General features: G+C 41.7%; 2 protein-coding genes and 1 non-coding gene across 3 annotated transcripts; all 3 read right to left on the minus strand.

The window, feature by feature from the left end:
* Window positions 1-544: 544 nt before the first annotated feature.
* On the minus strand, window positions 545-7,965 carry HSPA8 (heat shock protein family A (Hsp70) member 8). The gene is made up of 9 exons (XM_039364087.1): window positions 7,824-7,965; window positions 5,629-5,839; window positions 4,979-5,184; window positions 4,535-4,687; window positions 3,853-4,408; window positions 3,385-3,587; window positions 2,699-2,897; window positions 1,639-1,871; window positions 545-940 (listed from the first exon to the last, which is right to left on the minus strand). Exons 2-9 carry the CDS (start codon window positions 5,831-5,833, stop codon window positions 743-745), a joined length of 1,953 nt encoding a protein of 650 aa, XP_039220021.1. The 5' UTR covers window positions 5,834-5,839; window positions 7,824-7,965; the 3' UTR covers window positions 545-742.
* On the minus strand, window positions 3,162-3,256 carry LOC120317449. The gene has a single exon (XR_005559241.1). It is a non-coding gene; the product is annotated as a small nucleolar RNA SNORD14 (small nucleolar RNA).
* A 1,423-nt stretch (window positions 7,966-9,388) lies between the features above and the next one.
* Window positions 9,389-25,621, minus strand: LOC120317442 (CXADR like membrane protein). The gene is made up of 7 exons (XM_039364086.1): window positions 25,487-25,621; window positions 20,633-20,790; window positions 18,859-19,060; window positions 18,581-18,745; window positions 18,296-18,418; window positions 15,986-16,124; window positions 9,389-13,248 (listed from the first exon to the last, which is right to left on the minus strand). Exons 1-7 carry the CDS (start codon window positions 25,521-25,523, stop codon window positions 12,972-12,974), a joined length of 1,101 nt encoding a protein of 366 aa, XP_039220020.1. The 5' UTR covers window positions 25,524-25,621; the 3' UTR covers window positions 9,389-12,971.
* Window positions 25,622-25,761: the final 140 nt, after the last annotated feature.

Below are 25,761 nucleotides of genomic sequence, written 5' to 3' on the forward strand. Positions count from 1 at the left end.
GTACTTTTCTCAGAGTATTTTATTCTCCCAGACTAGTGAAAACATCAAACACTAAGCAGGCCCAATCCCTCCTGCCGCATTTTCAAGGAAACTTAGGTTTAAGCATTGGCACACATTGATGCTCTTTACTGCTAGCACCTTATCTAGCTTTGCCAGTTCTAGCCAAACCACGTATTATGGTTTATCTGCAGCCAGAGACCTAGCTAGTATTGTGGCCTTTTCTGATAATAGTTCTCCCTCCCAACAGCTACCTCCCTCCAATATGACACCGCTATCTAGAGGTTTCTAAAGCTTGACAGCTTCAACTAGGGTGGACTTCAACTGCCAGAATTCTCCAGCCAGCTTGGATGGATTCACAGCTGGCTGGTAGATTCTGGGAATTGAAGTCCACCCCAGTTGAAGTTGTCAAAAGCTTTGAGGAAACACAGATGTAGACTACTGTACATCCAACAGTTGGTACCATTCCTTCACGGTTGGGGGGGGGTAGACCTTTACTGAAGTGACCCAAAGCAAGGTTTAAAAAAAAGCAGAGCACAAGCCCCCCGTTGCCAATTAAATAAGTTTATTGGGATTGGAATTACATTTTCACTTGTTCCTTATACAGTACTGATACTGGTAAAGTGCAGTGTTTGCTTCCCTTCCCTGTGCACATATTTCAAAGTTATCAAGAATGCCCTTGGTTACGGTCTTCAGTCCTTCAAGTTCTGAAGGTGGCCCACGGAGTGCCACGTGTCTTGGACCTTCAGTCCACCTCCTCAATGGTTGGTCCAGAGGACGCTCCTCCGGAGGGGGGTGCCCCACCCCCAGGGAAGCTGCCAGGCATGCCACCGGGCATACCACCAGGCATCCCTCCAGCGCTCTGGTATAGCTTGGTTATGATGGGATTGCAGACCTTCTCCAGTTCCTTCTGCTGGTGCTCAAATTCTTCCTTCTCGGCAGTCTAAAAATACAGGGGAGGGAAAGAGAAACATGGTAAATTTATTGAAAAAAGGCCAATGAGGACTAGAATAACTGAATATGCAATTCTTTCTTTCTGAAAGACTAAAAAAAACACCTAGGAAAATCTCTTTCAAGTACCAGCACCCATCGCTTGATTAGTGACGCCCACATTGCTGTATCTCAGTAAGGAATTGCTCAGAAAATAATGTTACAGCTTTAACTTAACTTTTCTAGAGCAGTGGTTCTCAACCTTTCTAATGCCATGACTCCATAATACAGTTCCCCATGTTGTGGTGACCCCCAAGTGGGTGTGGCCACCGATAAGAGGGAGTAGGACAGCTAGGGAAAAGGGAAAAAATGGCGGACAGCGTGGTTTGGTGACCCCCGTGAAATGGTCATTCGACCCCAAATGGGGTCCCGACCCACAGGTTGAGAACCACTGTTCTAGAGGGAAGAGACTGGGTCCAGAAGTCAACTTAACTGGAAATAATGGGATATAACTAGGAAAGGGTCGCTCAGACATCCAAGGAAGGTGATTTGGCCAACACCGGTCTTTCAACCTTCTGGTGGAAACTACGAATGGTTTTGGAACCTTCATCCTCGCGACCACAAATTATCCCTTGGTAGAGATTCACTGACAACTGCATCATTGGGAGGCTGATGAACCTTTGCAAAGAAATGTCCCTGGTGGCCACAAACCTGATTTTTATCCAGCCAATTGATGATTTCATTGCATTTGTCCAAGATCTTCTGCTTGTCATCATCATTGATCTTCCCTTGGAGCTTCTCATCTTCCACAGTTGCCTTCATGTTGAAAGCATAGGATTCTAGGGAGTTCTTGGACGACACCTTGTCTCTCTGCTTCTCGTCCTCAGCCTTGTACTTCTCCGCTTCTTGGACCATACGCTCAATGTCTTCCTTGCTGAGACGACCTATGAAAAAGACAAGGATGCTTGGTCATTAATTTCCTTCCACGCTAAATGCCTAGCGAGTCCATAATAGTGGGACTATTTTAAGCAAAAAAAAGTATTTGAATAGAAATGGGGGACAGGCCAAAAGCCAACTTGTCAATCAAGTAGCTTTATTCACGCTGTCCAGTTTTGCTGGGTAAAGTTAAAGGATAAAACTTTTAAGGTCCACTGAATATGTCAAGGTAATGATTTAGAAGCTAACCAGCTTGTATAATGTGAGATGAATGATGCAATGACTCGGCAGGGGTCTGTATCCCTTTGAGAACTTGAGTATAAAGACTCCTTGCTGGAGTCTTTCTTGTCCCTTTCCTGCTGTAACTGCTGTGTGTTGGAGTTGGCTGTTTCACCACGTGTATGCATTTTATTTTTAGTGTATATTTGTAGATAGTATAATATAAACCACCATTTAAATACAAACCACTGTGTACTGTTATTTACTCCTGGGTTACCTCAGCGCAGTTAAGACTGTGCGTGCTCTGGCAGAAATACGTCAAGGCAAATAAAGTAGGTAAGGTAGCTCTTGACTTACAACAGTTCATTGAATGACCATTTAAACCAGTGTTTCTCAACCTTGACCATTTTAAGGCATGTGGACTTCAACTCCCAGAATTCCACAGCCAGCAATGCTGGCTGTGGAATTCTGGGAGTTGAAGTCCACATGCCTTAAAATGGTCAAGGTTGAGAAACACTGGTTTAAACCTACAATGTCACAGAAACGTTGACTTATGGCCAACTCTTCAATGGTGATTGGCCTTCCAAGCAACGCCGGGTCTCTCTATGGAGCTCACCTTTGTCATTGGTGATGGTGATCTTGTTCTCTTTGCCTGTGCTCTTATCAACAGCAGAAACATTGAGGATGCCATTGGCATCAATATCGAAGGTGACTTCAATCTGTGGCACACCTCTTGGAGCTGGAGGAATACCTGTCAGTTCAAACTTGCCCAGCAAGTTGTTGTCCTTGGTCATTGCTCTCTCTCCTTCGTATACCTGAGAAGGCAAAGCAGAAAACATGAGATTTAGGCAGGCCGTAGTTAAGCTGAATTCCAATTGTGGGTTACAATGGGAAGTTTCCCCACTGATGAGAAAGCCTTTCTCCCCAGGTCTTTTTGAAGTCTAGCCCGATCATTGGAGGATGGAAGTTGTAGTCCAGCTATTGGAAATATCTATTCATCAGCTGACTCCAACTTCCTACTGCTTAAAAGACGCAGCTCTGAAGGAAAAACGTCAGGACCTTTTGACCCAGGTAATCGGTCGCTCAGACATCCAAGGAAGGTAATTTAAGCCAACACTGGTTTTTCAACCTCTGGTGGAAACTACGAATGGTTTTGGAACCTTCATCATTGCAACCAAACCTTGGTCTACACATCCTGTTTTGGGAAGCTCCAAGAGGGAATGAATTACATCGCCTCTTAGCACATTTCAGCAATTATAACAAATTCTCTCCAATGCAAAGACTCCTGTGAATTTTGCATACCTGAATCAGCACACCTGGCTGATTATCGGAATATGTAGTGAAGGTCTGAGTCTGCTTGGTAGGGATTGTGGTGTTGCGTTTGATCAGGACTGTCATGACCCCACCAGCTGTCTCGATACCCAGGGAGAGAGGAGTCACATCCAGCAACAACAGATCTTGCACGTTTTCAGATTTGTCCCCGGATAGAATTGCAGCTTGAACAGCTAAAGAAATAAAAAAAATATCGTTTGTCATATACCCGAAATGTCCCTAATTATCCCAAGACACAAAACTTTGCTTGCTCTCAGTTTGTCATAATTACATTCGGATTGACATTATGAAGGATTTTAAGGATTCCTTTGGACAAGCTGACAGAAATTTCACCCATAAATTTATCTATTGTTAAGGAAGCTGTTTTAATGCAGCAGCCAAAGTCTAAAGCTTTTTGATCATTCCCAACTGGTAAGATGGAATTGCATTCCAATTTACCTGCACCGTAGGCTACGGCTTCATCGGGGTTGATACTCTTGTTGAGTTCTTTGCCGTTGAAGAAATCCTGAAGGAGTTTCTGGATCTTGGGGATTCGGGTGGACCCACCAACCAGCACGATATCGTGCACCTGAGATTTATCCAGCTTGGCATCTCGCAGCGCTTTCTCCACAGGGTCCAGCGTGCCACGGAATAAGTCGGCGTTCAGCTCTTCGAAGCGAGCTCGGGTGATGGAAGTGTAGAAATCAATGCCCTCGTACAGGGAGTCAATTTCAATACTGGCCTGAGTGCTGGAGGACAGGGTGCGTTTCGCCCGCTCGCAGGCGGTGCGCAGGCGCCGGACGGCACGCTTGTTTTCGCTGATGTCCTTCTTGTGCTTCCGCTTGAACTCAGTGATGAAATGGTTGACCATCCGGTTGTCGAAGTCTTCGCCCCCCAAGTGGGTGTCTCCCGCGGTCGATTTCACTTCAAAGATGCCGTCTTCGATGGTGAGGATGGAGACATCGAAAGTTCCCCCTCCCAGATCAAAGATCAGCACATTCCTCTCAGCACCAACCTGGGGATAAAAAGATGGAACGTTGTCAAGGGGAAAACCCAAGCCAGATCTCAGGGGTTTAGGATCCCCCCCCAAATATCATATATATTTAAGACGTCCCAAATCTTTTCAGGGTTCACCACTCACTTTTTTGTCCAAGCCGTAAGCAATCGCAGCTGCAGTTGGCTCATTAATAATTCGGAGCACATTGAGACCAGCAATGGTTCCGGCATCTTTTGTAGCCTGACGCTGGGAGTCATTGAAATAAGCTGGGACTGTGACCACGGCATTTGTAACAGTCTAGAGAGGGGGAAAAGAGGGTTATAAGAGCAGGGAAAGTGCCTAGAGTAGCGTATTTTCAACCTCAGCAGCTTAAGAGGTGTGGACGCCAAGCTTTCTGGCTGAGGAATTCTGGGAGTTGAAGTCCACACAGCTTAAAGTTGCCTGCTACAAGAGCTCACTTTACATCAGGGGTAGTCAGCTGGCTCAGGAATTCTGGGAGTTGAAGTCCACGAGTCATAAAAGAGCCAAGGTTGACTACCCCTGCTTTACATTATATCTATGCTTTCCCTTCCCATTTGAAGAGCTCACCTTTCCTAGATAGGCCTCTGCAATCTCCTTCATTTTAGTTAGCACCATTGAAGAAATTTCTTCAGGATAAAAGCTTTTGTTTTCTGCTTTGTATTCCACTTGGACTTTGGGTCTGCCGGCATCGTTCACGACTGTGAAGGGCCAATGCTTCATGTCCGACTGAACTACAGCATCTTCAAATCTTCGGCCAATCAGACGCTTGGCATCTATGCAAGATAGTGTAGATGTTATATCCTCTAATTAAAACGGCTCCTTAGTCCCTCTTACTTAAAACGTGCAAGTTAAAATATACGTTTCACAAAAACTGCATCCTCTTAAAATCAAGTCAAGGTTGTAATTTTGTGGCTTTTAGTTAACAAAGATTAAAAACAACCAAATTCTAAAAAAAAATCCATTTTCAAAACCTAGGCCCTGAAGAATGATAAATTAAGTCCCCACTGCTCCAGTAAACAGGAATCTGATTACCACTTTTGACAATAGCACCCAAATGTTAGAATGGTGTCATGGCCATGAACGCTGGCCACTGCAATTATCTATATTGACTGCTGCAGCAGAGCAGTGAAAAGGCAGTGTTTTTCGGTACAAAGGCGCCCCTCTTAAAAGGCTATGCTTTCCCCCCACACTAACCGTTTTGAGACATGTCCCCTTACCAAAGACTGTGTTTGTGGGATTCATCGCCACTTGGTTCTTTGCAGCATCACCAATCAGTCTCTCGGTATCTGTGAATGCCACGTAGCTTGGCGTAGTCCTGTTACCCTGGTCGTTGGCAATGATTTCCACCTTGCCATGTTGGAAGACACCAACGCAGGAATAGGTGGTGCCCAGGTCAATCCCAACAGATGGTCCCTTAGACATGGCGAACTGCAAAGGTAAAAACAAAAATGAGTCATTGAGAGAGAAGCATGCCTCTTGTTCCTCACCTAAAGCAACCTCACCTTGTTCAACCTGAGCACCTATAAGCGGTTGGGACTTCAACTCCCAGAATTCCCAGCCAGCAATTCAACCTGTGCACTTTTTAATGGTCTGGACTTCAATTCCTATTGTTCCCCCCCCCCACCCAAGTCCTCATGGTTGGTGAATCCCGGGTTTTAAACCTTCTCAACTTGAGCTTTTAAGTCACTAGGAGCGGTTTCTTGGCTCACTCTATGAACCAAGTAGAAAAGACTGCTCTTTTAACGCTTTAAAAAAAGCTTAAATTTAATTTATCCAAGTACTCAAATCGACTCATCTAACCCCCCCCCCATAAACACCTTTGCCATCTTGCAGTATTGCCAGGAAATATCGGAAAACCGGAGCAGCCCTTTCATAACCTTGGAGATCTCATCTTGGGCTCAAGAATTCATTCATATTCCTCGCTCCTCTCTTCCCCCCCCCACGGAATTTCATTCATATTCATTCGCGGGAGCGACCACGTGGCGGCGCCCCTGGAGGAAGCCCCGTGGAACGGCGGGGGCGGGGCTTCGACAGAAACCGGAACTGGCAGAGCGCGCTGCTGAGCACGTGCCAGGAGAAAAGCGGCGACGGCAGCTGGCAGACCCAGCGCTCTTTCGCCCCGGCGCTGGGTGGCGGCAGCGGCGGCGAAGACCGAGAAGCGCCTCTCCCGGGCTTTGAAAGCCCGACGAGGACCCGGGGCTTAGCGGCCGGCAGCAAAGCCGCCCCAGTTTCCTTCCTCGCTTTGTTCTAAACATCTCCCGCTTTTCCCTAGAGCCGCATCGCTATTGGAATATTTTGGGAATGGGGGGGGGGAGAAGAAAGAGATAGCAAGGCTCCTTCCTGCATTTACCGCTCGCCTAAGTTTCCCAAAGGGCGGGTAACGAGAAGAAGCCTTTACCCGGGAGGATTTGTTAACTCGGGATTTAAGGGGGGGGAGGAGAAGAGGGAAGAGAAGCAGCTTGGTGGTTTTCTTGCAGACGTTTCATTGCCCAACTACCAGGTGACATCATCAGTGCAAAAAGGGGGGGGTGGAGTTTGCGGAGAGAAAAGGGGGGAAGGAATAAGGATGGGGGTTCTTGGTGCTCTCTGAACTTGGGGGGTGGAGGGGTTCCTTACCCAGCTAGGTAGCCTAAAGAACGAGTATTAGAGTCGATGTTTAATAGGGAGCAACCCCCCCCTCCCTTCTAGCGCTCATGTTACCTAATTGGGTCACGAAACGTCTGCAAAAAACCCCGCCACGCTCAGAGAGCCTTCAGGCAGGCGGGAAGCTCGCCTCTTCCCCCCCCCCCGAGGCTTGAACCCCCCCTCCACCCCCAATTCCAGGCTAAGATTGATGTTAATCGCCTTAAGCGCCAGAAGCTTCGATTCCTCCCGGTCGGTCGATGGCCGGTGTGGGGGGGGGAGGGAGGGAAAGGAAGCTGCGATTGCAATGCCTTGGCAAAACGCTTACGCGGGGGTAAGCCAGCCTTTTAAAAGGGGGGGGCGGCGCGGAAAAGCAGCCCTGCCCGGGTTCCTGCTGCAATGCAACCCCCGCTGCCTTTTGCACGCGTCCCCCTCCCAGTAAGCTCCTTTCTGCTTGCGCGGGGGGGGGGGATTCAGACAAAGGCTTGGCAAAGAAAGGAGGGAAGGAAGAGGATCAAGGCAGGAAAAACGCAGGTCACCTTGAGAGGCAGCGCAGGAGAATTTGGAATTCGCCTTTCAAATTAACGCGTCTTTCTCTCTCTCTCTTCTCTCTCTGCATTGCACCCCGTAGACACCCAGCAGCCCCGGTTATTTCTTACCAAAAGGAGGGGGGAAAATAACCAGGAAAAATTAAAAAGGGATTTCTCTCTCCTCCAACCCTTAAGAATCACAAGCAGCTTCCAAGCAATTGGTGCTTCCCGCCAAGAAGAAAAAGGGAGAAAATAATTACCTGTTTCAACCGCGCAGACCAATAAATACAAAAGATGCCACGAGACCAGCCGGACACAAGCGGCTTTCCCGGGCTGGCCCCGGTCCTTATATACCTCTGGAGAACTTTCCAGAAGAGTCACGCCTCTTTCCGGCTAGGGAGCCAATCCCTTAGCCCCGCAGGCCGGCCTTCCACCAATGGCTGCGGCGGAAGATCGTGACGCAACAAAGCCGGGGGAAGAGGGCGGGTCAGGAGACGCGTGAGTCAAGGGGGAGCCGGCCGGCTTTTTCCTTCTTTCTTCCTCTTTCCTTTTTTCTAGAACGTTCATCCCTCCCAGAGCGAGAGGAGGGAGGGAGACTCGAACTCGATGACGTCTCCAGGAGCCAATGACCTTCCCTCATGGCGCGCCTTATTTGCATGAACAAGGCGAGACAAAGGGATTGAGAGGGAGAGACGGGACGTTCGGCGCCTGGGGTTGCTTCCCTTTGTGTTCCGAGAGGCAGCCAATCGCTTCCCAGAGTGGCGTTCCATGATCTGCATACTTTGCACGAAGGGAGGGAAGGGAAGAGAAGGGAAGGCGCGCGGGTGGGAGGGAAGGGAAGGCGCGCGGGTGGGAGGGAAGAGAACGTGTTAATACAAAAGGAGCCAATTGAATTCCAACGTAGGTCGACCGAGGGGCCCGCTGGCCAATCAGGTGTCGAGTTAACCGGCGCGCGGGAAGGCGGTGGGCGTGCCCGGTAAAGTCGAACCGCTTGAAGGAGAGCTGAGGAGAAGCCGGTGACAAAATGGCGGCCGAGCGAGCTGGGTTGCTGCAGGGCGTTGGCGAAGGGCCAGGGCCGGGGTTAGCGGAGGACGCGAGCGGAGCGGCTTGACGAAAGAAACCCTCGGGGAGTGAAGCCACCAACGCTTCTTCCCAGTTCACGCCAGGCCCCCGTTTGAACCGCCTCCCCATCCCGACTGATATTGGACTACAACCCCCACCAGCAAAGTGGGGGTGGGGGAAGATGTGGGGAGCTGCTGCGATTGGGGGACCGACCTTAAGCTCGCTGGGTTGTCGAAGCCCGTGTAGCTGAGAAGCAAGGAGAGCAGCACTCTACATGTGCTCAAGGGCACTCTTGCCCTAAGAGACGCTTCATGCAGGCCGCGAGCGCTGATGGAAGGGGAGAATTGCTGCGCAAGAGATCTCGTTCAGTCAAATATTCTGCCGAGATGACAGACGCCACATGGCCTTTCTTGACCCTGAAAGGATTCTCCTCCTTAATCCGAATAGGAGGCGATTGGCCATACTATTCCAAGAAGCAAAGGAAGATTATCTTAAAAAAAAAAAAAAAGCCAAGGGTTTGCAGAGACAGAAAGATTGGGAAGAGGCCTTGCTTCCCCTCCCGCCCAAAAGAAAATGGGCAATGAAGACTGGCTTTCAACCCAAAAAGAGCAGGTCCTAGTTCATCATTCAGAAATATTGTTCTGCCAGCCCATCTGGATTTACCCAAGATGCTGATCCTTGCATCTTAATATTGTTGAGTGCACTCCCCTCCCCCTGAAATTTAAAAAAAAAAAAAAGGAGTTTATCTTTGGATTTAGCTGAATTGCAGTTTGGCAGCCTTTATTTAAAAACAATGAAGCCTTAAAATTGTGGAGTCAGAACAGTTTAAAATAAATATTTACTTCCTTTTGTTTGCTTATTCTGAGCAAAAAATCATTGATGACGGCAGACTAAGATGTTCTCAGTTTTACCAGTTCAAGAATAAAAACAAGAGTAGGAATTTATACAACAGTACTACATTAGTAAATTGCATACAAGGTAACAATGTTTAAAGAATATTTTACAAAATAACAATTGGCTGTTCATAATATAGTGTTTCCTTGTGAGATACAATTTAACATCATGAATTTGAAGCCATTGTGCTTAAATATTCCCTTTTACAGTGAAATCCTAGTGATGTGACATACTATATTTTCTTGCACCATAATTTCTTCCCTCCTTAATATCTGAGAATTTCCCTTACATTAGATTTATTTTATAATCTCATTTATTCTCTTCAGTAGTAGAATTCAAATCGTTTGCAGAGTTTGGCTGGTAAATATACACTGGAGGCTCAAAACATCTGTGTATATCTATAATAAATAACTTGATTATTATCTCTCTTGCCAATGTAGTGTCTAACAGCTCCTTTTTCAAGCCTCCCCTGGATTTCCCTTTTTTGAAATAGAAAACATTTTGAAGACTTGTAAAACAACAAAATCAACATTTGAGCATTTGAGAGACCTAGTTGCTACTGTTCCCCTTTCTTTCAACATGCTTCTGTATCCCCATGAATAAAATACAGTTGCAGGAAGGAAAGAAAAGATTAGACAGGTAGATGGCCATAAATTTATCAGGAAAAAGGAAACAGGCTGCTGCAGGGGTAAGCTTTCAAAACTGAGTGACCTAAGAGGGAGTGGGGTAGGAAAGTAAATGAAACATGGATAATTTAAAGTAGCTATAATAAGGGTAGAGTAGGTGGTTTTAGGAAAAGAGAAAACACAAACCAGGGAGTTGAAAAAAATAAACATAAAGAACGCTGAAGGGATGGAATAATGTGCTTAATTGGCAAATGGGGTGCATTTTTGTTGATTTAAAAGGCAGAATCTTCAGGAATTTTTTAAAGGTGTTCTTGTATGTATTTATAGAATAGGATGTATGGTTTTGTTACATTTTACTACTGTTGAGCATAGGCAGTTTTGCGCTAATGTTTGGGATGGTATTAGGAGTAATCCATTTTTTAATTTGGTATATATTTGCATGTGATTTAAGGAAACTGGTTTTTCACTTCCTGTGCAGTGGATGTTTTATTAGAGTTGGAAATGAATACCAGTACAGTGTGTATTGTCAATTTATCTTTCAAAGAGCCTGTTGTTTCCATATAGTAAATTTTGTGATTCCCCATTCTTTCCAATGAGGATTTTGTCATGGTGCCAGCCACTTTTTCAGAAATTACACTATCTATAACCCCCTCACAAGAGTTAAGACAGGTCTGCTCTATTTTGTAGCAAATAATAATAATAATAACAACAACTTTATTGTCACTTTGAAAGTACACCAATCGGCATATATCAAAATGAAATTTTGTTGCATACAGCTCTCAAAGGGTCATCACCTCCAATATACACTCCTTGTTTGTGGCCAGCTCATAACTATAATCCTCATAACTATATATAATAGTTATGAGGATTATAACTATAATCCTCATAACTATATGATTTCTATACCTCATTCACTAAGCATCAATTTTAAAATAAGACTTAAATAGCTTTTTAATTCAAAAGATGGTGGAAACAGCTTGGGATAACTCACCATGATTTGATATTCTGCATTATACCAAGCTTTGATATAAATAAAGTGATGAAATAGTTCATTGTCTTGGATTTTACTTTCTTCCTGTTGAGTTCTGGGATTTGATGATAGGTTGTAAGCTGAATTGTTTTTTTAAATATTCAGTTAAGGTCCATGAAGGGATAAACTAGCTTGGTTGAGAGGGTGAAATAATCCTAACATTCTAAACAAGCAGACAGGAAACCTGCCATGTCTGGTTCTTAACTTCTGAGTGAGCATATATAAGACTCAGCTGAGGAATTCATGAAATGCTGACTTTAATCATAGTTGAATGTGCTTCAAGATGCTCCAGAAATTTTGTTACTGAGACTTCTAAATTAAGTGTAGCTGTTGTATAGATAGAAACCTGGTTCTTATTTCTTGTGAAAATAGCTTTCTGTCACAGTCTTATAAGATCTGTAATACTGACTGCCCTATATTAGCAATGCACATCCTACTTTTGAATCCTAAATCACCATTTATAAATTACTCTTATAATATATGAGTCTAGTGGTTCTCTTATTTCCTTCTTGCTGGCTGTGTTTAAGAATGTGATGGAAATAATCCCCCTGGAATAATATCAGTTTAAAACTCATCAGCATTGCAATCTAGTTGGCACTTGAAGTCAAACAACTTGCATTTTCTTATCGTTAAAGCTGGGTGATGCTAGTTGTGTCCATAGATGAGACTTTCCACTTTAGAGAGATGAAAGCATTCTTAACACCAATGCTGAAATCTACATTTTCAGCTCATTTCCATTCTTTATACCTCTTTAAATTTTGCATTTAGTTTTACAAGTTTGAGTACGCTATATCCATCTGAATGGTCACATTTTCTAGATTATTGCCTCAATCATGACATTGTGTTCTGACTAAAAATGCTCCCCACCCCCCAAAACCCTTTGGTACTACTCATCCTAAAAATAAATGTCACTATGTCCAGCATAGAGAACAGTATTTTAAAACTCTGAAACACCGTTTTTAAAAACTTGTAAATGGAATTCAGGATTTGATGCTGATCTCACATTCTAATGATCCATTAGGATATAATTCCCTTTCGTGGAATTGCTTATTATTTATGAATATATACATACATACAAATACATTAGCTTGGTCACAGTGGGCTAATGTCTATATTCTTTAGCCGTATTCAGTCATACGTACCTTCTTAAATTAATGCACTTCCATGTTCACAGAAAGTCCCTCCAGTAAAGAATTAAGTCTAATATTGCTTCTTGCTTTTTTTCAAAGTTACTGTTTTCAGCTTTGTTGGTGGTGATGTGTCCAAATATTGATAATTAAAAAAAAAAAAGACACATGCAAAGTCCTGTCAGTTTGCTTTTGAAGCTGATCAGACTTAACATTAGCAGTGAAAAATCGAGGTCACAACTGAGAAGACAACTGTATATGTATGCATTTCATTTTCCCTTAAGTATTCTGCTGGAATAACTGTATTCCACCGTATACTTTAAAAAAGCAAATCGGTTCAAAACTGCAAAATGCTATTCTCATTTTGTCAGCATTCCCTTTTCTCCTTGCAAGTCTTAATCACAAAAATAAAAACAAAATCTTAAAAAAATAGAAATAACTGTTTTTACAAGGTCAACATGAGTTCTGTTTTCCAAGTCTGCTTGTACCTCAAAATAGAAAGATAAAAAAATACCGAGGGTTTTTGTTCTTTGTGTGTATGTGCACGAATATAGAAAACAAATGTTGCATTGCAAAATAAAATAATTGCATAATGCTGGTGGTGTATGTAATTTATGGATATAGCTGGAGCCCAAATAGATGGAACAGTAATCAAATGGTTTGAAAAGCTCAACTTTGGGCAGACATCAGTGTAGGGGTTGCTTCTGATTTGATCAAACTGGTATAGTTACTTCTCTTTGGCTCAATTTTCCTGCCATTCATCTCAAGGTGGCTGTGTTGTGTTGGTGTTAGGTGTGGAGTAGCTTCTGTTGACAATGTTTGCTGGCTGCGAGAGGCACTGTTTTCTGTTGATCTTGTTGAGGAAGAACCAGAATGTGAACTTCTGGAGCCCAAAGAGGAAGAGCCAGGCTTGACCAGTCGGGCCTTGGGTGCCTCTGCATCTTCTCTGGGATTAAAAAAAGTAAAAATGATTAAAAATCTGAATAATAAAGGACCAGTAACAATCATACAACATAGATTCCCTAGTGTGTTTGAGATTTAACAAATCTGGGTTACCTGCCAGTAGTCTAGCCATATTTAGTTGTAGAGAGCTTTTCTAAGTCAAGATTGGTGAAAAGTACTATATTTTCTCAACTGCTTCAGTTGACAAAATACATTTCACCCATCATGGTTAAAAGACGCGGTTTTTTAAAATAATTTTCTCTGCAGTGCTGTTACATTATTTTTCTTGGTTGCACAAGCCAGATGTTTGGAGTAGAATTGGCATTGTTGCTATTGTTATTATTATGCTGTTGAATAGAATTATTTGATGTATGATAAAAGCAACTTGTAGAAGTGGTAGTATTATTTTGAAAGCTTCAGGGAGACAAAGCATTTGAACCTCTTTTTCATTTGTGACCGAGGAACAAGAAAGAATACTAGAAGCACTGACTGTGAAAATAAATCATTCTCTGGCAAGTGACCTAATTGTTGTTAATTTTGTGATGTTGATGTGCACACCACCCTTCAAAATCAAACACCAAAATGAACGGAAATGAACAATTAAAACAATACAATGAAACTTTGGAAAGGTGGATTAATTCTATAACAGTGTAACTAAAAGGTTATTCATTTCTCCCCTGGTCTTTGTCTGTATCTGCCCAAGGGAGTCTCCTTCACAGTTTGGGAAATCCTGTTCTAGATAATTTGGAGATATCTCTTCCTAACCACTCATGATAGAAAAAACTCTCCCTCAGTTGAATCATAGTCTTCTTCTTCTTTTTTTTTTTTGTAAAACCGTGATTAATAAACTGGTAAAGGCACATTAGACTGAGAAGCAGAGATTTTGCAAATAAATTATACTCAGAAATAAGCTTCTTCGTTTGAATAGGAATGCTCCTGACTTTTAGTCAGAGCTATAAGAGTCTTAAAAGACATTTATTTTAATTTCCTGATTATTTCCAGGAATGTTTTGCTATCATTTTTTTTTTCTGTAGTCCTAGTTTTCCCCTCATGATTGATCACTTGACTTTCCCAGACATGCTAGGTTAAAATCATTTGACTAATTTATAGGTTAATGGGTTTTAGGAACCTAGACACTGAAGTTACTTTATGACTTACTGCTTTGTGTGAATCTGGCAGTTGGGTTAATTCACCAAACCATAATTTAGTTAATCCTGGGCCAATGTACAAATAGAACCTTTGACTCTTCAGACTTTAAGCCTTGCCTTTAGAAATGGATTCTCCCTCCAGACCTCTGTTTGAATTCTGGGAGTGAATTTCAGATGAACTGCTATATGTGACCTACATAGTTGCCCTGTTTCTGACTCAACCGAGATTCACACCTACACAGAACATCATCTACCTTTTACACAATATTCTTCCTTCCAACATAATGGGTTGTTGGGTCAGACTAAAGATCCAAGTATTATTTAGAATTCTGTTTCCATAAAGAGCTGCAAGTTCACCTAAAATTGGTTTCAGCAGAGGTATTCAGGCTGGCTGCTACAGAAAAATGTGTCAATACTTTTATCTTCCATAGATTTGTCTAATTTTTAAAAGCTTGCCCTAGATCCATCTGCTACAGGATGCAGTTTGAATCAGTTTTTAATACAAATTAAGAATTCATTCCTTTCCTCCTGGTTCTTGGATTTTCCTCAAGTATTTTTTCCTGTGTTAAACATGAAAAAATCATTTGTGCTTTTTGTGGCATCACCTATTATGCCAATTAATTTATAACCCTTTTATGTGGCTTTCAGGAACTAGCAGTGAAATAAAAAGAAAAAAAATACAGATGTTGAAGTTGCGCAAAAGATGAGCAAAAAGAAGGTGATGGGGTGTGTGTGTGGTGGAACAGGGAAAAGGAAAGTTCCATGCAATTAAAAAAAAACTCCAAACTTTGGAGATGTTGATTTTAGGAAAATCAGTTTAGGTAAATCAAGGATTTAGTGAGGATTTTTAATGATTGCTCAAAAGCTGCAGAGGTCAGCATGATTAGATTGCAACAAGTAAAGGAATATAAAAGAGGGAAAGGTTATTCAAATAGAATTAAATTGCAGGATTCCTTTGAGTCATAAGGGTGTTGTCAGTTGAGTCATACTTTTGAAATGCCCCACAAAGAAAGTTCAAGAAACATCTAGTAAGAAGTGATGTGCTATGTTAGAGTAGATTCAACACAGAATATTGTCATATTTCAGAAAACAAGTTACAAAAAGTGTGCGCACCCTCCCATGTATGCTGATGACTAAATAGTTCAAAATGTTAAAGAGACCTCATTCCATCTTTGTAAATGTAAATTTGCTTTATATAGAAGAACAAGACTTGTATCAGAGAGGAAAATAGCCTTATCTTCTCCAGAGGACATTGCAGTTGTAATCCAGGAAAGGAAATGGTATAGTAAGTGTGTTCAATCTTTTAAAATAGAACAAAATATATATTTTTGACAGACTATTAGTTCATAGAGCACACTAATATTCCTCACAACTCAGATTCGCTTTACATGGTTTCAGAAAAAGATGTTTTGGAACCCTACTACGTGATCTCCTTTAAGACTGAATGTTAGTGACTGATTTTGGGATTGCACATAAAACATTCCCTTTATCACTGACTTATATTCTCCCCTCCAGTTCTGAGGCTGTTCTGTAATAAAATTAAGAGACTGCAGCTTTTGAATGCTTAAAGAGTGGTTTTTACAAGCAATTTACCTGATTTCATTTGGAGTCTCTTCTTCATATTTATTTTTTTCTTTCCTTTTGATAGTTAGCCACACAGCCAAGACAACTAGCAAGGATACTCCCATCACTCCACAGATTGCTCCAGCAATGATGCCAACATTTGGGGGATCTGTTGATTTAGAAACAAATGCTACATTTTATTTGTTCTATAGCCAAATACTGTTTTTGTAATTCTGGCATCTGTTGCATGGGTATTTTCAACCGAGTCTCCTTTCTTTTGTCTCAAAACAGATAGTATATTCCCATTGTTTTATGCCACAGGAGGTAGCAGCCCTGGGTAACCTTGGCTGACCTTGAAAAAGGTAAACCAATTGGAGCTGTTTTGTGATTTGAGACAGAGATTAACAGGAAGTCCCAGGATTTCTACACCGCTTTGGAAAGTTGCAAAATTACTCTGGAAGAAGTTGCAAACACACTACTTCTGTAGAATTAGCAAGAAAAAAAAACCCATAGACATATTTGTGTTACAGGGAAAAGAGCTTGATTCAAGGGAGACTTCATTTTCCATGGTTAAACTGTGAATAAAACTATAACAAAGGTTAAATTGAACTAACTCTACCCTGGAGCAATGGGCTGGTTGTTTTCTTCTCGTTTTTCTCAGCCAACGCATCTCAGATTATGCAAACGATAGTAGTTTATCGCTTCAGATTTTCGGCAGCGGTGTAATCCACCCAGTTGCACACAGACCATTAATTGCCCTGAATGTAGTTAGTGTTGCTTTAGCTTTCTTTTGCATTGCATATTTCACATACCTGACTCCCAAGCTTAGATTTAAAATGTTAAATGTTTTGGTGTTGGCATATTCTGCACATTAGAATTTTCATTTGTTAAAATTAAATTCCAGTCTTGAATACAAGTAGAGGCTGACACAGGTGAAGGAAGCACACCTCTCCCAGTCCATTGAAATACCTGACAAATATGGTATCCTTCTGGACTGCCTGTTGGGATTTGGAATCGGAGGCTATTTTTAAAGTTGTGCCACTTTTTTTTTTTAAATGAGCACTTCCAGTTGATAGTTGTGGGAAAAAGCTCTTAAGCTCTTAAGTCCCACAGGGCCAGCTACCATCTCCGTGTTACTTAACATCTACATGGAATTTTCTGGAGAGGTTTTGTAAAAGATGGGGTGGTGAACTTAATATTAATATTCTGATGATGCTCAGTTACATATCCCTACTTCGAACACAGCCAGAGATGCTTCACAGATCTCAGTCTAGCATTTTAAGTACTGGATGGGATGAAAGAAGCTCAAATGGAATCCTTGCCGAGGCGGTATTATTGATTGCCCAGAACTGTTTTGCTGCAATTTAATTGTAATAATTGCTTTCAATGAGGTCACTGTCGCTTCAAAATAACATCTCCCTCATTGAAGTGTTCTATTCAGCTCACAGCTCTGATGATGCCGTGGCTGGGCGTGTACCAGTTGCTGCCCTTTCTAGAACAAGGAGCCCTGGTGACAGTGACTTACGTTATACCACTACCCATTTCGATTATTCAATCATGTTCTACCAAGAACTGGGATAGTCCTACAAGGTAAAAAAAGGAAACCAAGTCCCTTGGAAGACTAGAACTATACAGGTAGTCCTTGACTTACAACAGTTCATCTAGTGACCGTTTAGAGTTACAACAGTATTGAAAAATGTGACTTATGACCGTTTTCACAATTATGACCTTTGCAGCATCCCCATGATTACGTGATCAAAATTCAGGCGCTTGGCAACTTGGTTCGTATTTATTGCTGTGTCCAAGGGTCACAGGATCCCCTTTTGTGACCTTCTCACAAGCAAAGTCTATGGGGAAGCCAGATTCACTTAATAACCGTGTTACTAATTTGTCAACTTCAGTGATTCACTTAACAACTGTGGGAAGAAAAATCGTAAAATAAGGCAAAACTCACCTAAGAAATGTCTTACTTAACAGAAGTTTTGGGCTCAGTTGTGGTTGTAGGTCAAGGACTACCTGTATTGTGGCTGGCTATAGTAACAAAATCTTACAAGTCTGATTGTGCCTTTCCCTCCCTCCCTTCTTCTTATACCTCAGGGAATCTTTTCTGAATACTTTCCGGAGCCTTAAGGAATGCATCTGTCCTTTTGATTTCTATAATGGTTCCTGAGCATTTGCTTCAAGGCCACTTCCTTGCCTCTCTGCAAGTTGCTGCAAAAGCCAGACATCTACCAGGGGAGGCTATCGTTGTAGCTGAATACATATATTCTGATTCCTGCACTGGTTATCAGTAGTTTTCCAAGCACAGTTCAAATTTTTCTAGAGGTCTTCCATACTTACGTTGCACTGTCACGTGTATAGCACAGTTGTCCTCTCCTGCCTCATTGGAGGCAGTACACTGGTAAGATCCTGTGAACATCCATGTGAGATTCTTCATAATAATTTGGGCAGGATTAGAGAGATCTAAAATAAATTAAGGGACAAGATTAAATGACATTTAGAGCCTAAGGATATCATTACATGATAGAATTAATTTGCTGGCATAATACACAGTGATATTAGCTTTTAAATAAGAAATAGGATAATTCATGGAGTTGCGGGATGGTTTAAACCGGCAAAACTTACTGAGGTGTGTCAAGGGTGGCAGAGGCTCAAGTTTTCCCTTTGCATCTACACGCTGCCATGTGTACATAATAGGGGCTGTGCCAGAGATGGAGTTACACTGTAAAGTGATTTCTTTTCCTTGAGATGCTTCCCCTTCTTTCCAGCATTTGGGTTTCGAAGGTTTTTCTGGAAAGGAAGAAAAAAACAATCAGTGGGATTCTCCCTGTGAGTCAGAAAAAAACCAGCATATTCAACAGAAAAGCTAAGTATTTATTTTGAAAATGTTGTGACTGTCTTACCCAGGACCTTCAGAGTGATGTGTGTCCATTCATACTGTCCAGCATTTTTAACTTTGCACGTATATTGCCCAGAGTCACTTGGCTGCAGAAGAGAAATCTCCAAAGAGGCATCTCCAGTCAGGAAATTAGAGGCGAATGAAACACGACCCTTTTGTTCTTCGATCATATCATGATAGATGTTGCCTCCTGCATAAGTGATTACCTGGGAGACAAAGTTGCACATCAGTTTAGCTTTGCTAAGCCTTTTGCAAACTTAGTTATTTAGTGATATTAAACTTACGGCAGTGTTTATCTGTTCACCAGATAATCTCCCCAGCTATGGTAACTCACTTCACACAACCAATAACAAGGCCTTCCAGTGGCAAGTTTCCCAAATGACTGATAACAGCGTGCACTGATTCAGTTTCATAATTACCGTATGCCTTAATGGTTCTGTTGGCCACACACTCTAAATAGGTTTGGCTGTAAATGCAGATTTTTAACATACTTCCAATTTAGAGAAGAAAAACATGTATTTTGCAAACAAGTTTAAAGGGATGAAATAGGGAGTTCTCTTCAATCTCTAAAAACCAGACTAATCATCTCCAAATGACTGTTTGTAATTGGAACTGGCAAAAGGATTCATTTTGAAAATCTGCCGCTTTATTTCACTATGTAAATAAAAATAACCTCCTGTGAAGTTTTTGGAGAGTAGGGAACTATATTCTTAGTCCCTGTTTTTAGCATTCAATCACTTGAACAGTTTCCCATAAAAATAATATATCTCTCTGTGTTTAGCTAATAGCACTTTAAGCCTTCAAGCTGTAGTCTGGAACTGATCATAACCTGATAGTGGTTTTTGTTTGTTTGTTTAAAGGATTATCTCACACTTCATTTTATCGGCATAGCTGAATGTTTGGGGGAAGTTAAGTTGACTGCTTTAGTAATTCAGAATGAGAGACTACTTGGCTGATCTTTTTAAATTCCTTTGAAAAGCTCAGCAGACAACCATGTATTTCTACTATCTTTGCACTGTATGAACAAAAAAAAAAAAAGATACCCAATCCACTTAACTGAGAGGATTGAAAAAGAAGTGATCCTCAAGATGGCTGTTGGGTACCAGAATTCCTGCTGGAGCCACTAATTTATACATTTGATGGCTTGTCATAATTTTGACTGTCTATCAGCCATTCTTGAGTCCAGTTGAAAAAATAAATATGTTTTCAACCCTCAGATAATTGCTATGAAAACTTTGGTAAACCTTGTAGGAAACCCAGTGTGTGATTCACATTTTTATAAGCTGATTATTTGCTTTTGAGTTAAAATCATAATGAAGGCAAATCACAATTATCTAGGGCTGTGCAAAAGGGAGATTTGTAGTAAGTGGGGGCATAACAAGACTTACTTGGTTTAAAGAGTTAAAGAGAGACAGGCACAATGTTTAAACACCTTTTTGCCTTCTTCTCCGTTCTATGTTGATTACTTCAGATACCTGTATAAAGATGCTATTTGCAGCATGCATCAGCAAAAAAGCCTGATTCACAGTCCTATAAACCCACATTCTTTCTCATATCTAAATTTATTCTATAAATATTGACAATCTTAGAAAGTGAGTCATACAATGATGATCTAGACTGAGGCAATGTATCAGTGTTCCTCAAACTTGGCAACTTTAAGATGTGTGGACTTCAACTCCCAGAATGCCTCAGCCAGCATGGCTGGCTGGAGAATCCAGGGAGTTGAAGTCCACTTGTCTTAAAATTGCCAAGATTGAAGAAAGCTAGATGAGACATACCACTTTGGGTTTAGCTTCAGAATTCTTTAGCAGCCACTCTATATCCAGACTTGCTGGCTCCAGAAGGTGTAGGCGATGATGACAGGGCAAAGTTACGTTGGCTTCGGCCACTCTTTTAAATTCTGTCTGAGCTTGTGACATCCAAGTAGAACAGGAGGCTGAAAGAGAACAATTAAGTCAGTTGGCTGATTTCTGATCATGTAAATATTGTTTTTCTATTTTCCTTTTTCGTTACAATATGGGCAATATATCAAGGACCTTGCTTTGACAGTGTGTGTGTGTGGGGGGGGAAGGCAGTCATTTTTTAAACAAGACAACTTTAAAAATTACACTTTATTCATTGTTGGCTTATTTTATTTTATTTTTTATTTGACTTATTTTGATGGTAGCTAGGATTGTGGAGAAGGAGGAAAGAATCAGAAATTAACCAGCACTCTTTCATTTTGTTATGTAGAGTTGATGTGATTGGGATCTAATCGTTTGTACTTGTATTTTTTTTTTTTTAATGGATGGTTTCACTTTTGAAAACATGAAGTGGGAATGTAAATCCTAGCTTAAAAAGGCATGTTGAAAATCTCTATTTTGGGAGGATCATTAACAAAAACAACAATGTATAATTCTTTACCTGATGCTGAATGATTAATGATATACATATGTATTTTGTTTACCCAAATAAATAGTACATCCTCTGAGTGCATCCGTGTAATTATGTGTTGGTGGACTAGTATTCAGATATACAATGGTTAGAGGGTGCAGCTCTGTCTCAAATTTGTTTGCATTTCTAAAGACATGAAAGGATAGCTTCTTTTTAAAGAAAAAAAAACATACACATTACATCAATGGGGAAGCTCACCATTTTAGTCTTTAGAGTCAAATATTCTGGAAGAATGAGGAAAAAACCCCATACACCAGCGGTTCTCAACCTATGGGTCGCGACCCCATTTGGGGTCGATCGACCATTTTACGGGGGTCGCCAAACAATGCAATCCGCCATTTCCCCCCATCGCCCCCCCACGCATGCGCGCTGCGCATGGGGCGCCGCCGCGCATGTGCGTTGCACATGGGGCGCCCCACCCCGCATGCGCGCCGCGCCACGCATGCGCAGCACGTTCATGTGACAGGGGTCGCCGTCACACAAATGTTGAGAAACGCTGCCATACACCTAGGCTTGGAATCACCTTGGAATATTGAGTTATTTTTGAACATTTCTCTCTTGATTTCCGCAGCATTTATCTCCCTCTCCTTCCTTTCCTCTACAACAGCGGTCCCCAATACCCGGTCCATGGACCGGCACCGGGCCACAGTATGCCAGAAACTGGGCCACACAAACAAGCGAAGATCCATCCGCGGGATGCAGGAGCACATGAAACCACTCCCTCTCCGGTCCGTGGAAAAATCTCTCTCCGGGGAACTGGTCCCTGGTGCCTAAAAGGTCGGGAGCCTCTGCTCTACAACACCCCCTCCCTGAGAAGGGCTGAATAAACTTCTCAAGTCTTGAATAGATCATCAAAAGAAACTGCTTTAAGGTAACATGGCTGCTTTTAATTCACCAAAAGAGAAGCTTCTCTAAAAATGAATGGTATTAAAGCAGTAGTCCTTACCCAGTGAACATATATACATGTTTTGCTATATACTTAGGATTGCAATGTATGCATAAAAAGGCATCAAGCTTTTTTTCATTTGCTGTTGGTAGCTAAGCAATGCAGTCCATATTCTCCACTGATCTGAGCTTTACTTTCCCACTGGGATTTCTTGCCTTTGAAAACGAAGCACTGTTTACATAGTTGCCTCTCTCTGTGAAAAATGGACATCAATAACAACGTATTTTTTCAAGAAATGAACACAATTTGTGAGTTGCACCACAAGAGGGCAGAATTTACTCAAAGAACAATGTGAAGCCAAGCATTTGAACTGATAACTTTTAAAATTATTTTTATTTTGGAGTTAATGTACTTGGCTGGAAATTCTTAAAACTAAGATGCAGACAAAAGTGCGACTTCTCTCCTTTTTAAGAATTTTTTTTCCCCCATGTCTATGGAAACTAAAAGTTTAAAACTCAAAAATGAACAAAAGCTTAATATTTATTGGGTTTAACTATAGAACTGCATATCATTATTGAGAAAGAAGAACAGAGAAGAGAACCATTGGAATTAATATTTGGCCCAGGTCTTCCCTGACTGTAGCATTTTACTACATTCCATAAAAAACTGAGATTAATTGAGAAGCAAAAACTACTTTACTAGCTCAGCCGACTATCTGGTTTTAATATTAGACTATTATTTCCGTTTACAAAAGTGCATTAGAGTTACTGAGTTTTTATTTTTTGTCAAGTGTATATAACCTGCGTCCTACTAATTACATCTACTTACTTCATCCTTTTTATGGTACTGAGTTTCAACGTTTGTGCTATGTATGCATTATTCTTTCATAGCCAGAAATTGGAAGAACATCTCAGAAAGTTTTTGTTGTAAAGAGAGCTGCCACCCCACTGGTTTCTGGCTTGCTCAATGCAGATCAAATGCTTCAGATCATAGACTCGGGATAGCTATCAATTAAGGTGGAGCATGTCAACCTCAGGCTGTATGGAGAGATGGAAATTGGGTCAAAGTTTTCCCTTTCTGACCTAGATTCACATGAAGATGAATTGGTAAAAAGAATCATCTTTATCACCAATAGATAACTCCCTTATACAATGGAAAAAAATGAGGAAAGTGGGCGGTTAAGAAATATGAAGTATAAATAAAATGCCTAAAAGAATGTGCTTTGCCTGGTTGTGTTTCCTTTCTCCCCTTTTGGGGTTCAAACTTAGAATAACAGAGTTGAAGGGACCTTGGAGGTCTTCTAGTCCAACCCCCTGCTCAGGCAGGAAACCCTATACCAGTGGCTCTCAACCTTTTTAATGCTGCGCCTCCCCAACCAGTCGTAAGTCGAGGACTACTCAACCGGTCGTAAGTCGAGGACTACTCAACAGGTGCAGCACCGTTTGCAGAATGGGACTTTTGGCGAGCTCAACAGGGCAGAGACAGTCTGGACAATTCCTATTGGCTTTTGAAAGCCAATAGAATTAGACTGTATTCAAGAGAGTCTATTCTATTGGCTTTCAAAAGCCAATAGAATAAAAGGGAGTAGCACAGCTAAGGAAAAGGGGGAAAAAATGGCGACCTCCGTGAAATGGTCGTTCGACCCCAAATGGGGTCCCGACCCACAGGTTGAGAACCGCTGCCCTATACCATTTTTGACAGTTGGTTGTCCATCTCTTCTTAAAAATTTCCAGTGTTGAAGCACCCACAACTTCTGGAGGCAAGTCGTCCCACTGATTAATTCTTCCAGCTCTCCTCTGCAGCTTCATAAACGGAACCAACAGAATTTGCACTATATTAGCACAGAAAGAATTGGCTAGGCTGTTCTGTCCTCTCATCTATCCATCCTGCCCGATTCCGCACATCTGCTTTGTGTATTCTTTGGCTCAGAGTAGAAGAGAGGCTATAGGTCACCTTGTCTCAAGGGTGCGGATGTTTTGAACCAGGCAGGCTCAGTCCCACAAGCATGATGCCTGCAGCCATTCGCTCCTAAGCTGCTCTTCCGTTTCAGGAATTTGGGGGAGAGGCAGAAGTGTCTGGCCTTAAAAGTAGTTCATGGCTGTCAGCTCCCAGTGGGACCAGCTAGCAGGGCTCATGGCAAAGAGCTCTAGAAATTTAATGCTTTGGAGACCCAGCTTAATTCAGATCTTATGTCTTTGGGATAAAGCTTTTAGGAGGCTCTCTTAGATTTGGGTGTGGGGAGGAAAGGTGGTGGGTTTTTCTCTCTCTTTGTTTTGCTCTTTTAGAGGATAAGAAGCAGCTGGAATCTGTATGGTGAAAGGATGAATAAAAGTCGACTCAAACTGCAGAAGGCAAAAATAAAGCTGAATGAAGAATTACACAGAAATGCCACATCATCAGAACACGGAATCAGCCCTTTAAGAATCTGATAAATGCTGAGCTGTGCCTGAAATGTAGACAAACATCAGAAGGTGTGTAGGTGAAAAAATTGTGAATTATATCCTGGATACTTGCTGCAGAAACCTCACAAAATGCAAGAAGATGGGCGTGTTGCATTTGTGTGTGTGTGTGTGTGTGTGTTTTACTTTGGTATCATCATCCCATGCATATGATATCCTTGCATCCTGGCCTCTGGCGGCTGAATTTTTGTGGCAAATTTGCATTTTTTTTTAAAAAATTAAAGGTGGCCATGAATGCTGAAGGGCTCTGGAAGATAAAGCATCTGAATTGCTACCCTTATCTCCCTCTGAAAAGTTTTCTGAAATTGTGTTACTAAAATGCAGCCATTTTAACAGCAAGAAATTGGCTGCAGAAGTTTACATATGTGTTTAATCATTTCTGAAGGGCTTTTTTACAATAAGAACGGAAACGGCTTTCTTCGCTGAAATTTCCTACAAACTCTTCCAAAAGTTTGAAAAGTGAAAGTTGGTCTCTTCAAATGAAGGAAAAAAAAAAAAGATATAACCTCCTGGGAACTGAAGAGACAATTATGATCCACAAGCATTCACACAATGCTATCCCCCCTCCTGCAGATGGAAATGAATGTTTGGGGCAGGTGGTGTCCTCGAGAAGGACCCCTGTCTCTGGATGCGGTCAATAAGCATCATAATTCAAGCCCTTTTTGGACTGAAATGATGGAGAATATTCTGTGAGATCTGAGGAGGGAAAATTGGAAGTTTTTTTATAGAGATGATGACCGCAAAATGGGTTCGCAGTGTCTATTTATCAGTTATGTCAGGGTGTATTGCTAGTGAAAGATGGCAGATGGAAGGAATCTGGAGACTAAAAGCAAGATGATAAGTTCTCCGCCTACTTGGTCTTCTCTTTTTAATGGTTGATTGAATGTTCATCTTTCAAACGTTGTCATGTCCTCTTTCCTGTGTCGCCTAGCAGGAAAATCTCTCCGGTGTTGTTGTAACATGCTGAATAATTCAGTTGGCAATTAAGGCCTCCGCTCTTCAAATCGGAATTTGGTACTGCAGGAAAAACTAAGCAAAAAATAAAAAATAAAAACCCCAACAACCACTAAACAAACAAAACTCGGCTCTACTATTCTGAGAACTTTGGTGGAACAAGAGCTGTCCAAGG

This window comes from Crotalus tigris, unplaced genomic scaffold, assembly GCF_016545835.1.
Source record: "Crotalus tigris isolate CLP2741 ecotype Arizona unplaced genomic scaffold, ASM1654583v1 scf7180000019649.48550810456:505611, whole genome shotgun sequence".
NCBI classification, from domain to species: Eukaryota; Metazoa; Chordata; class Lepidosauria; order Squamata; family Viperidae; genus Crotalus; species Crotalus tigris.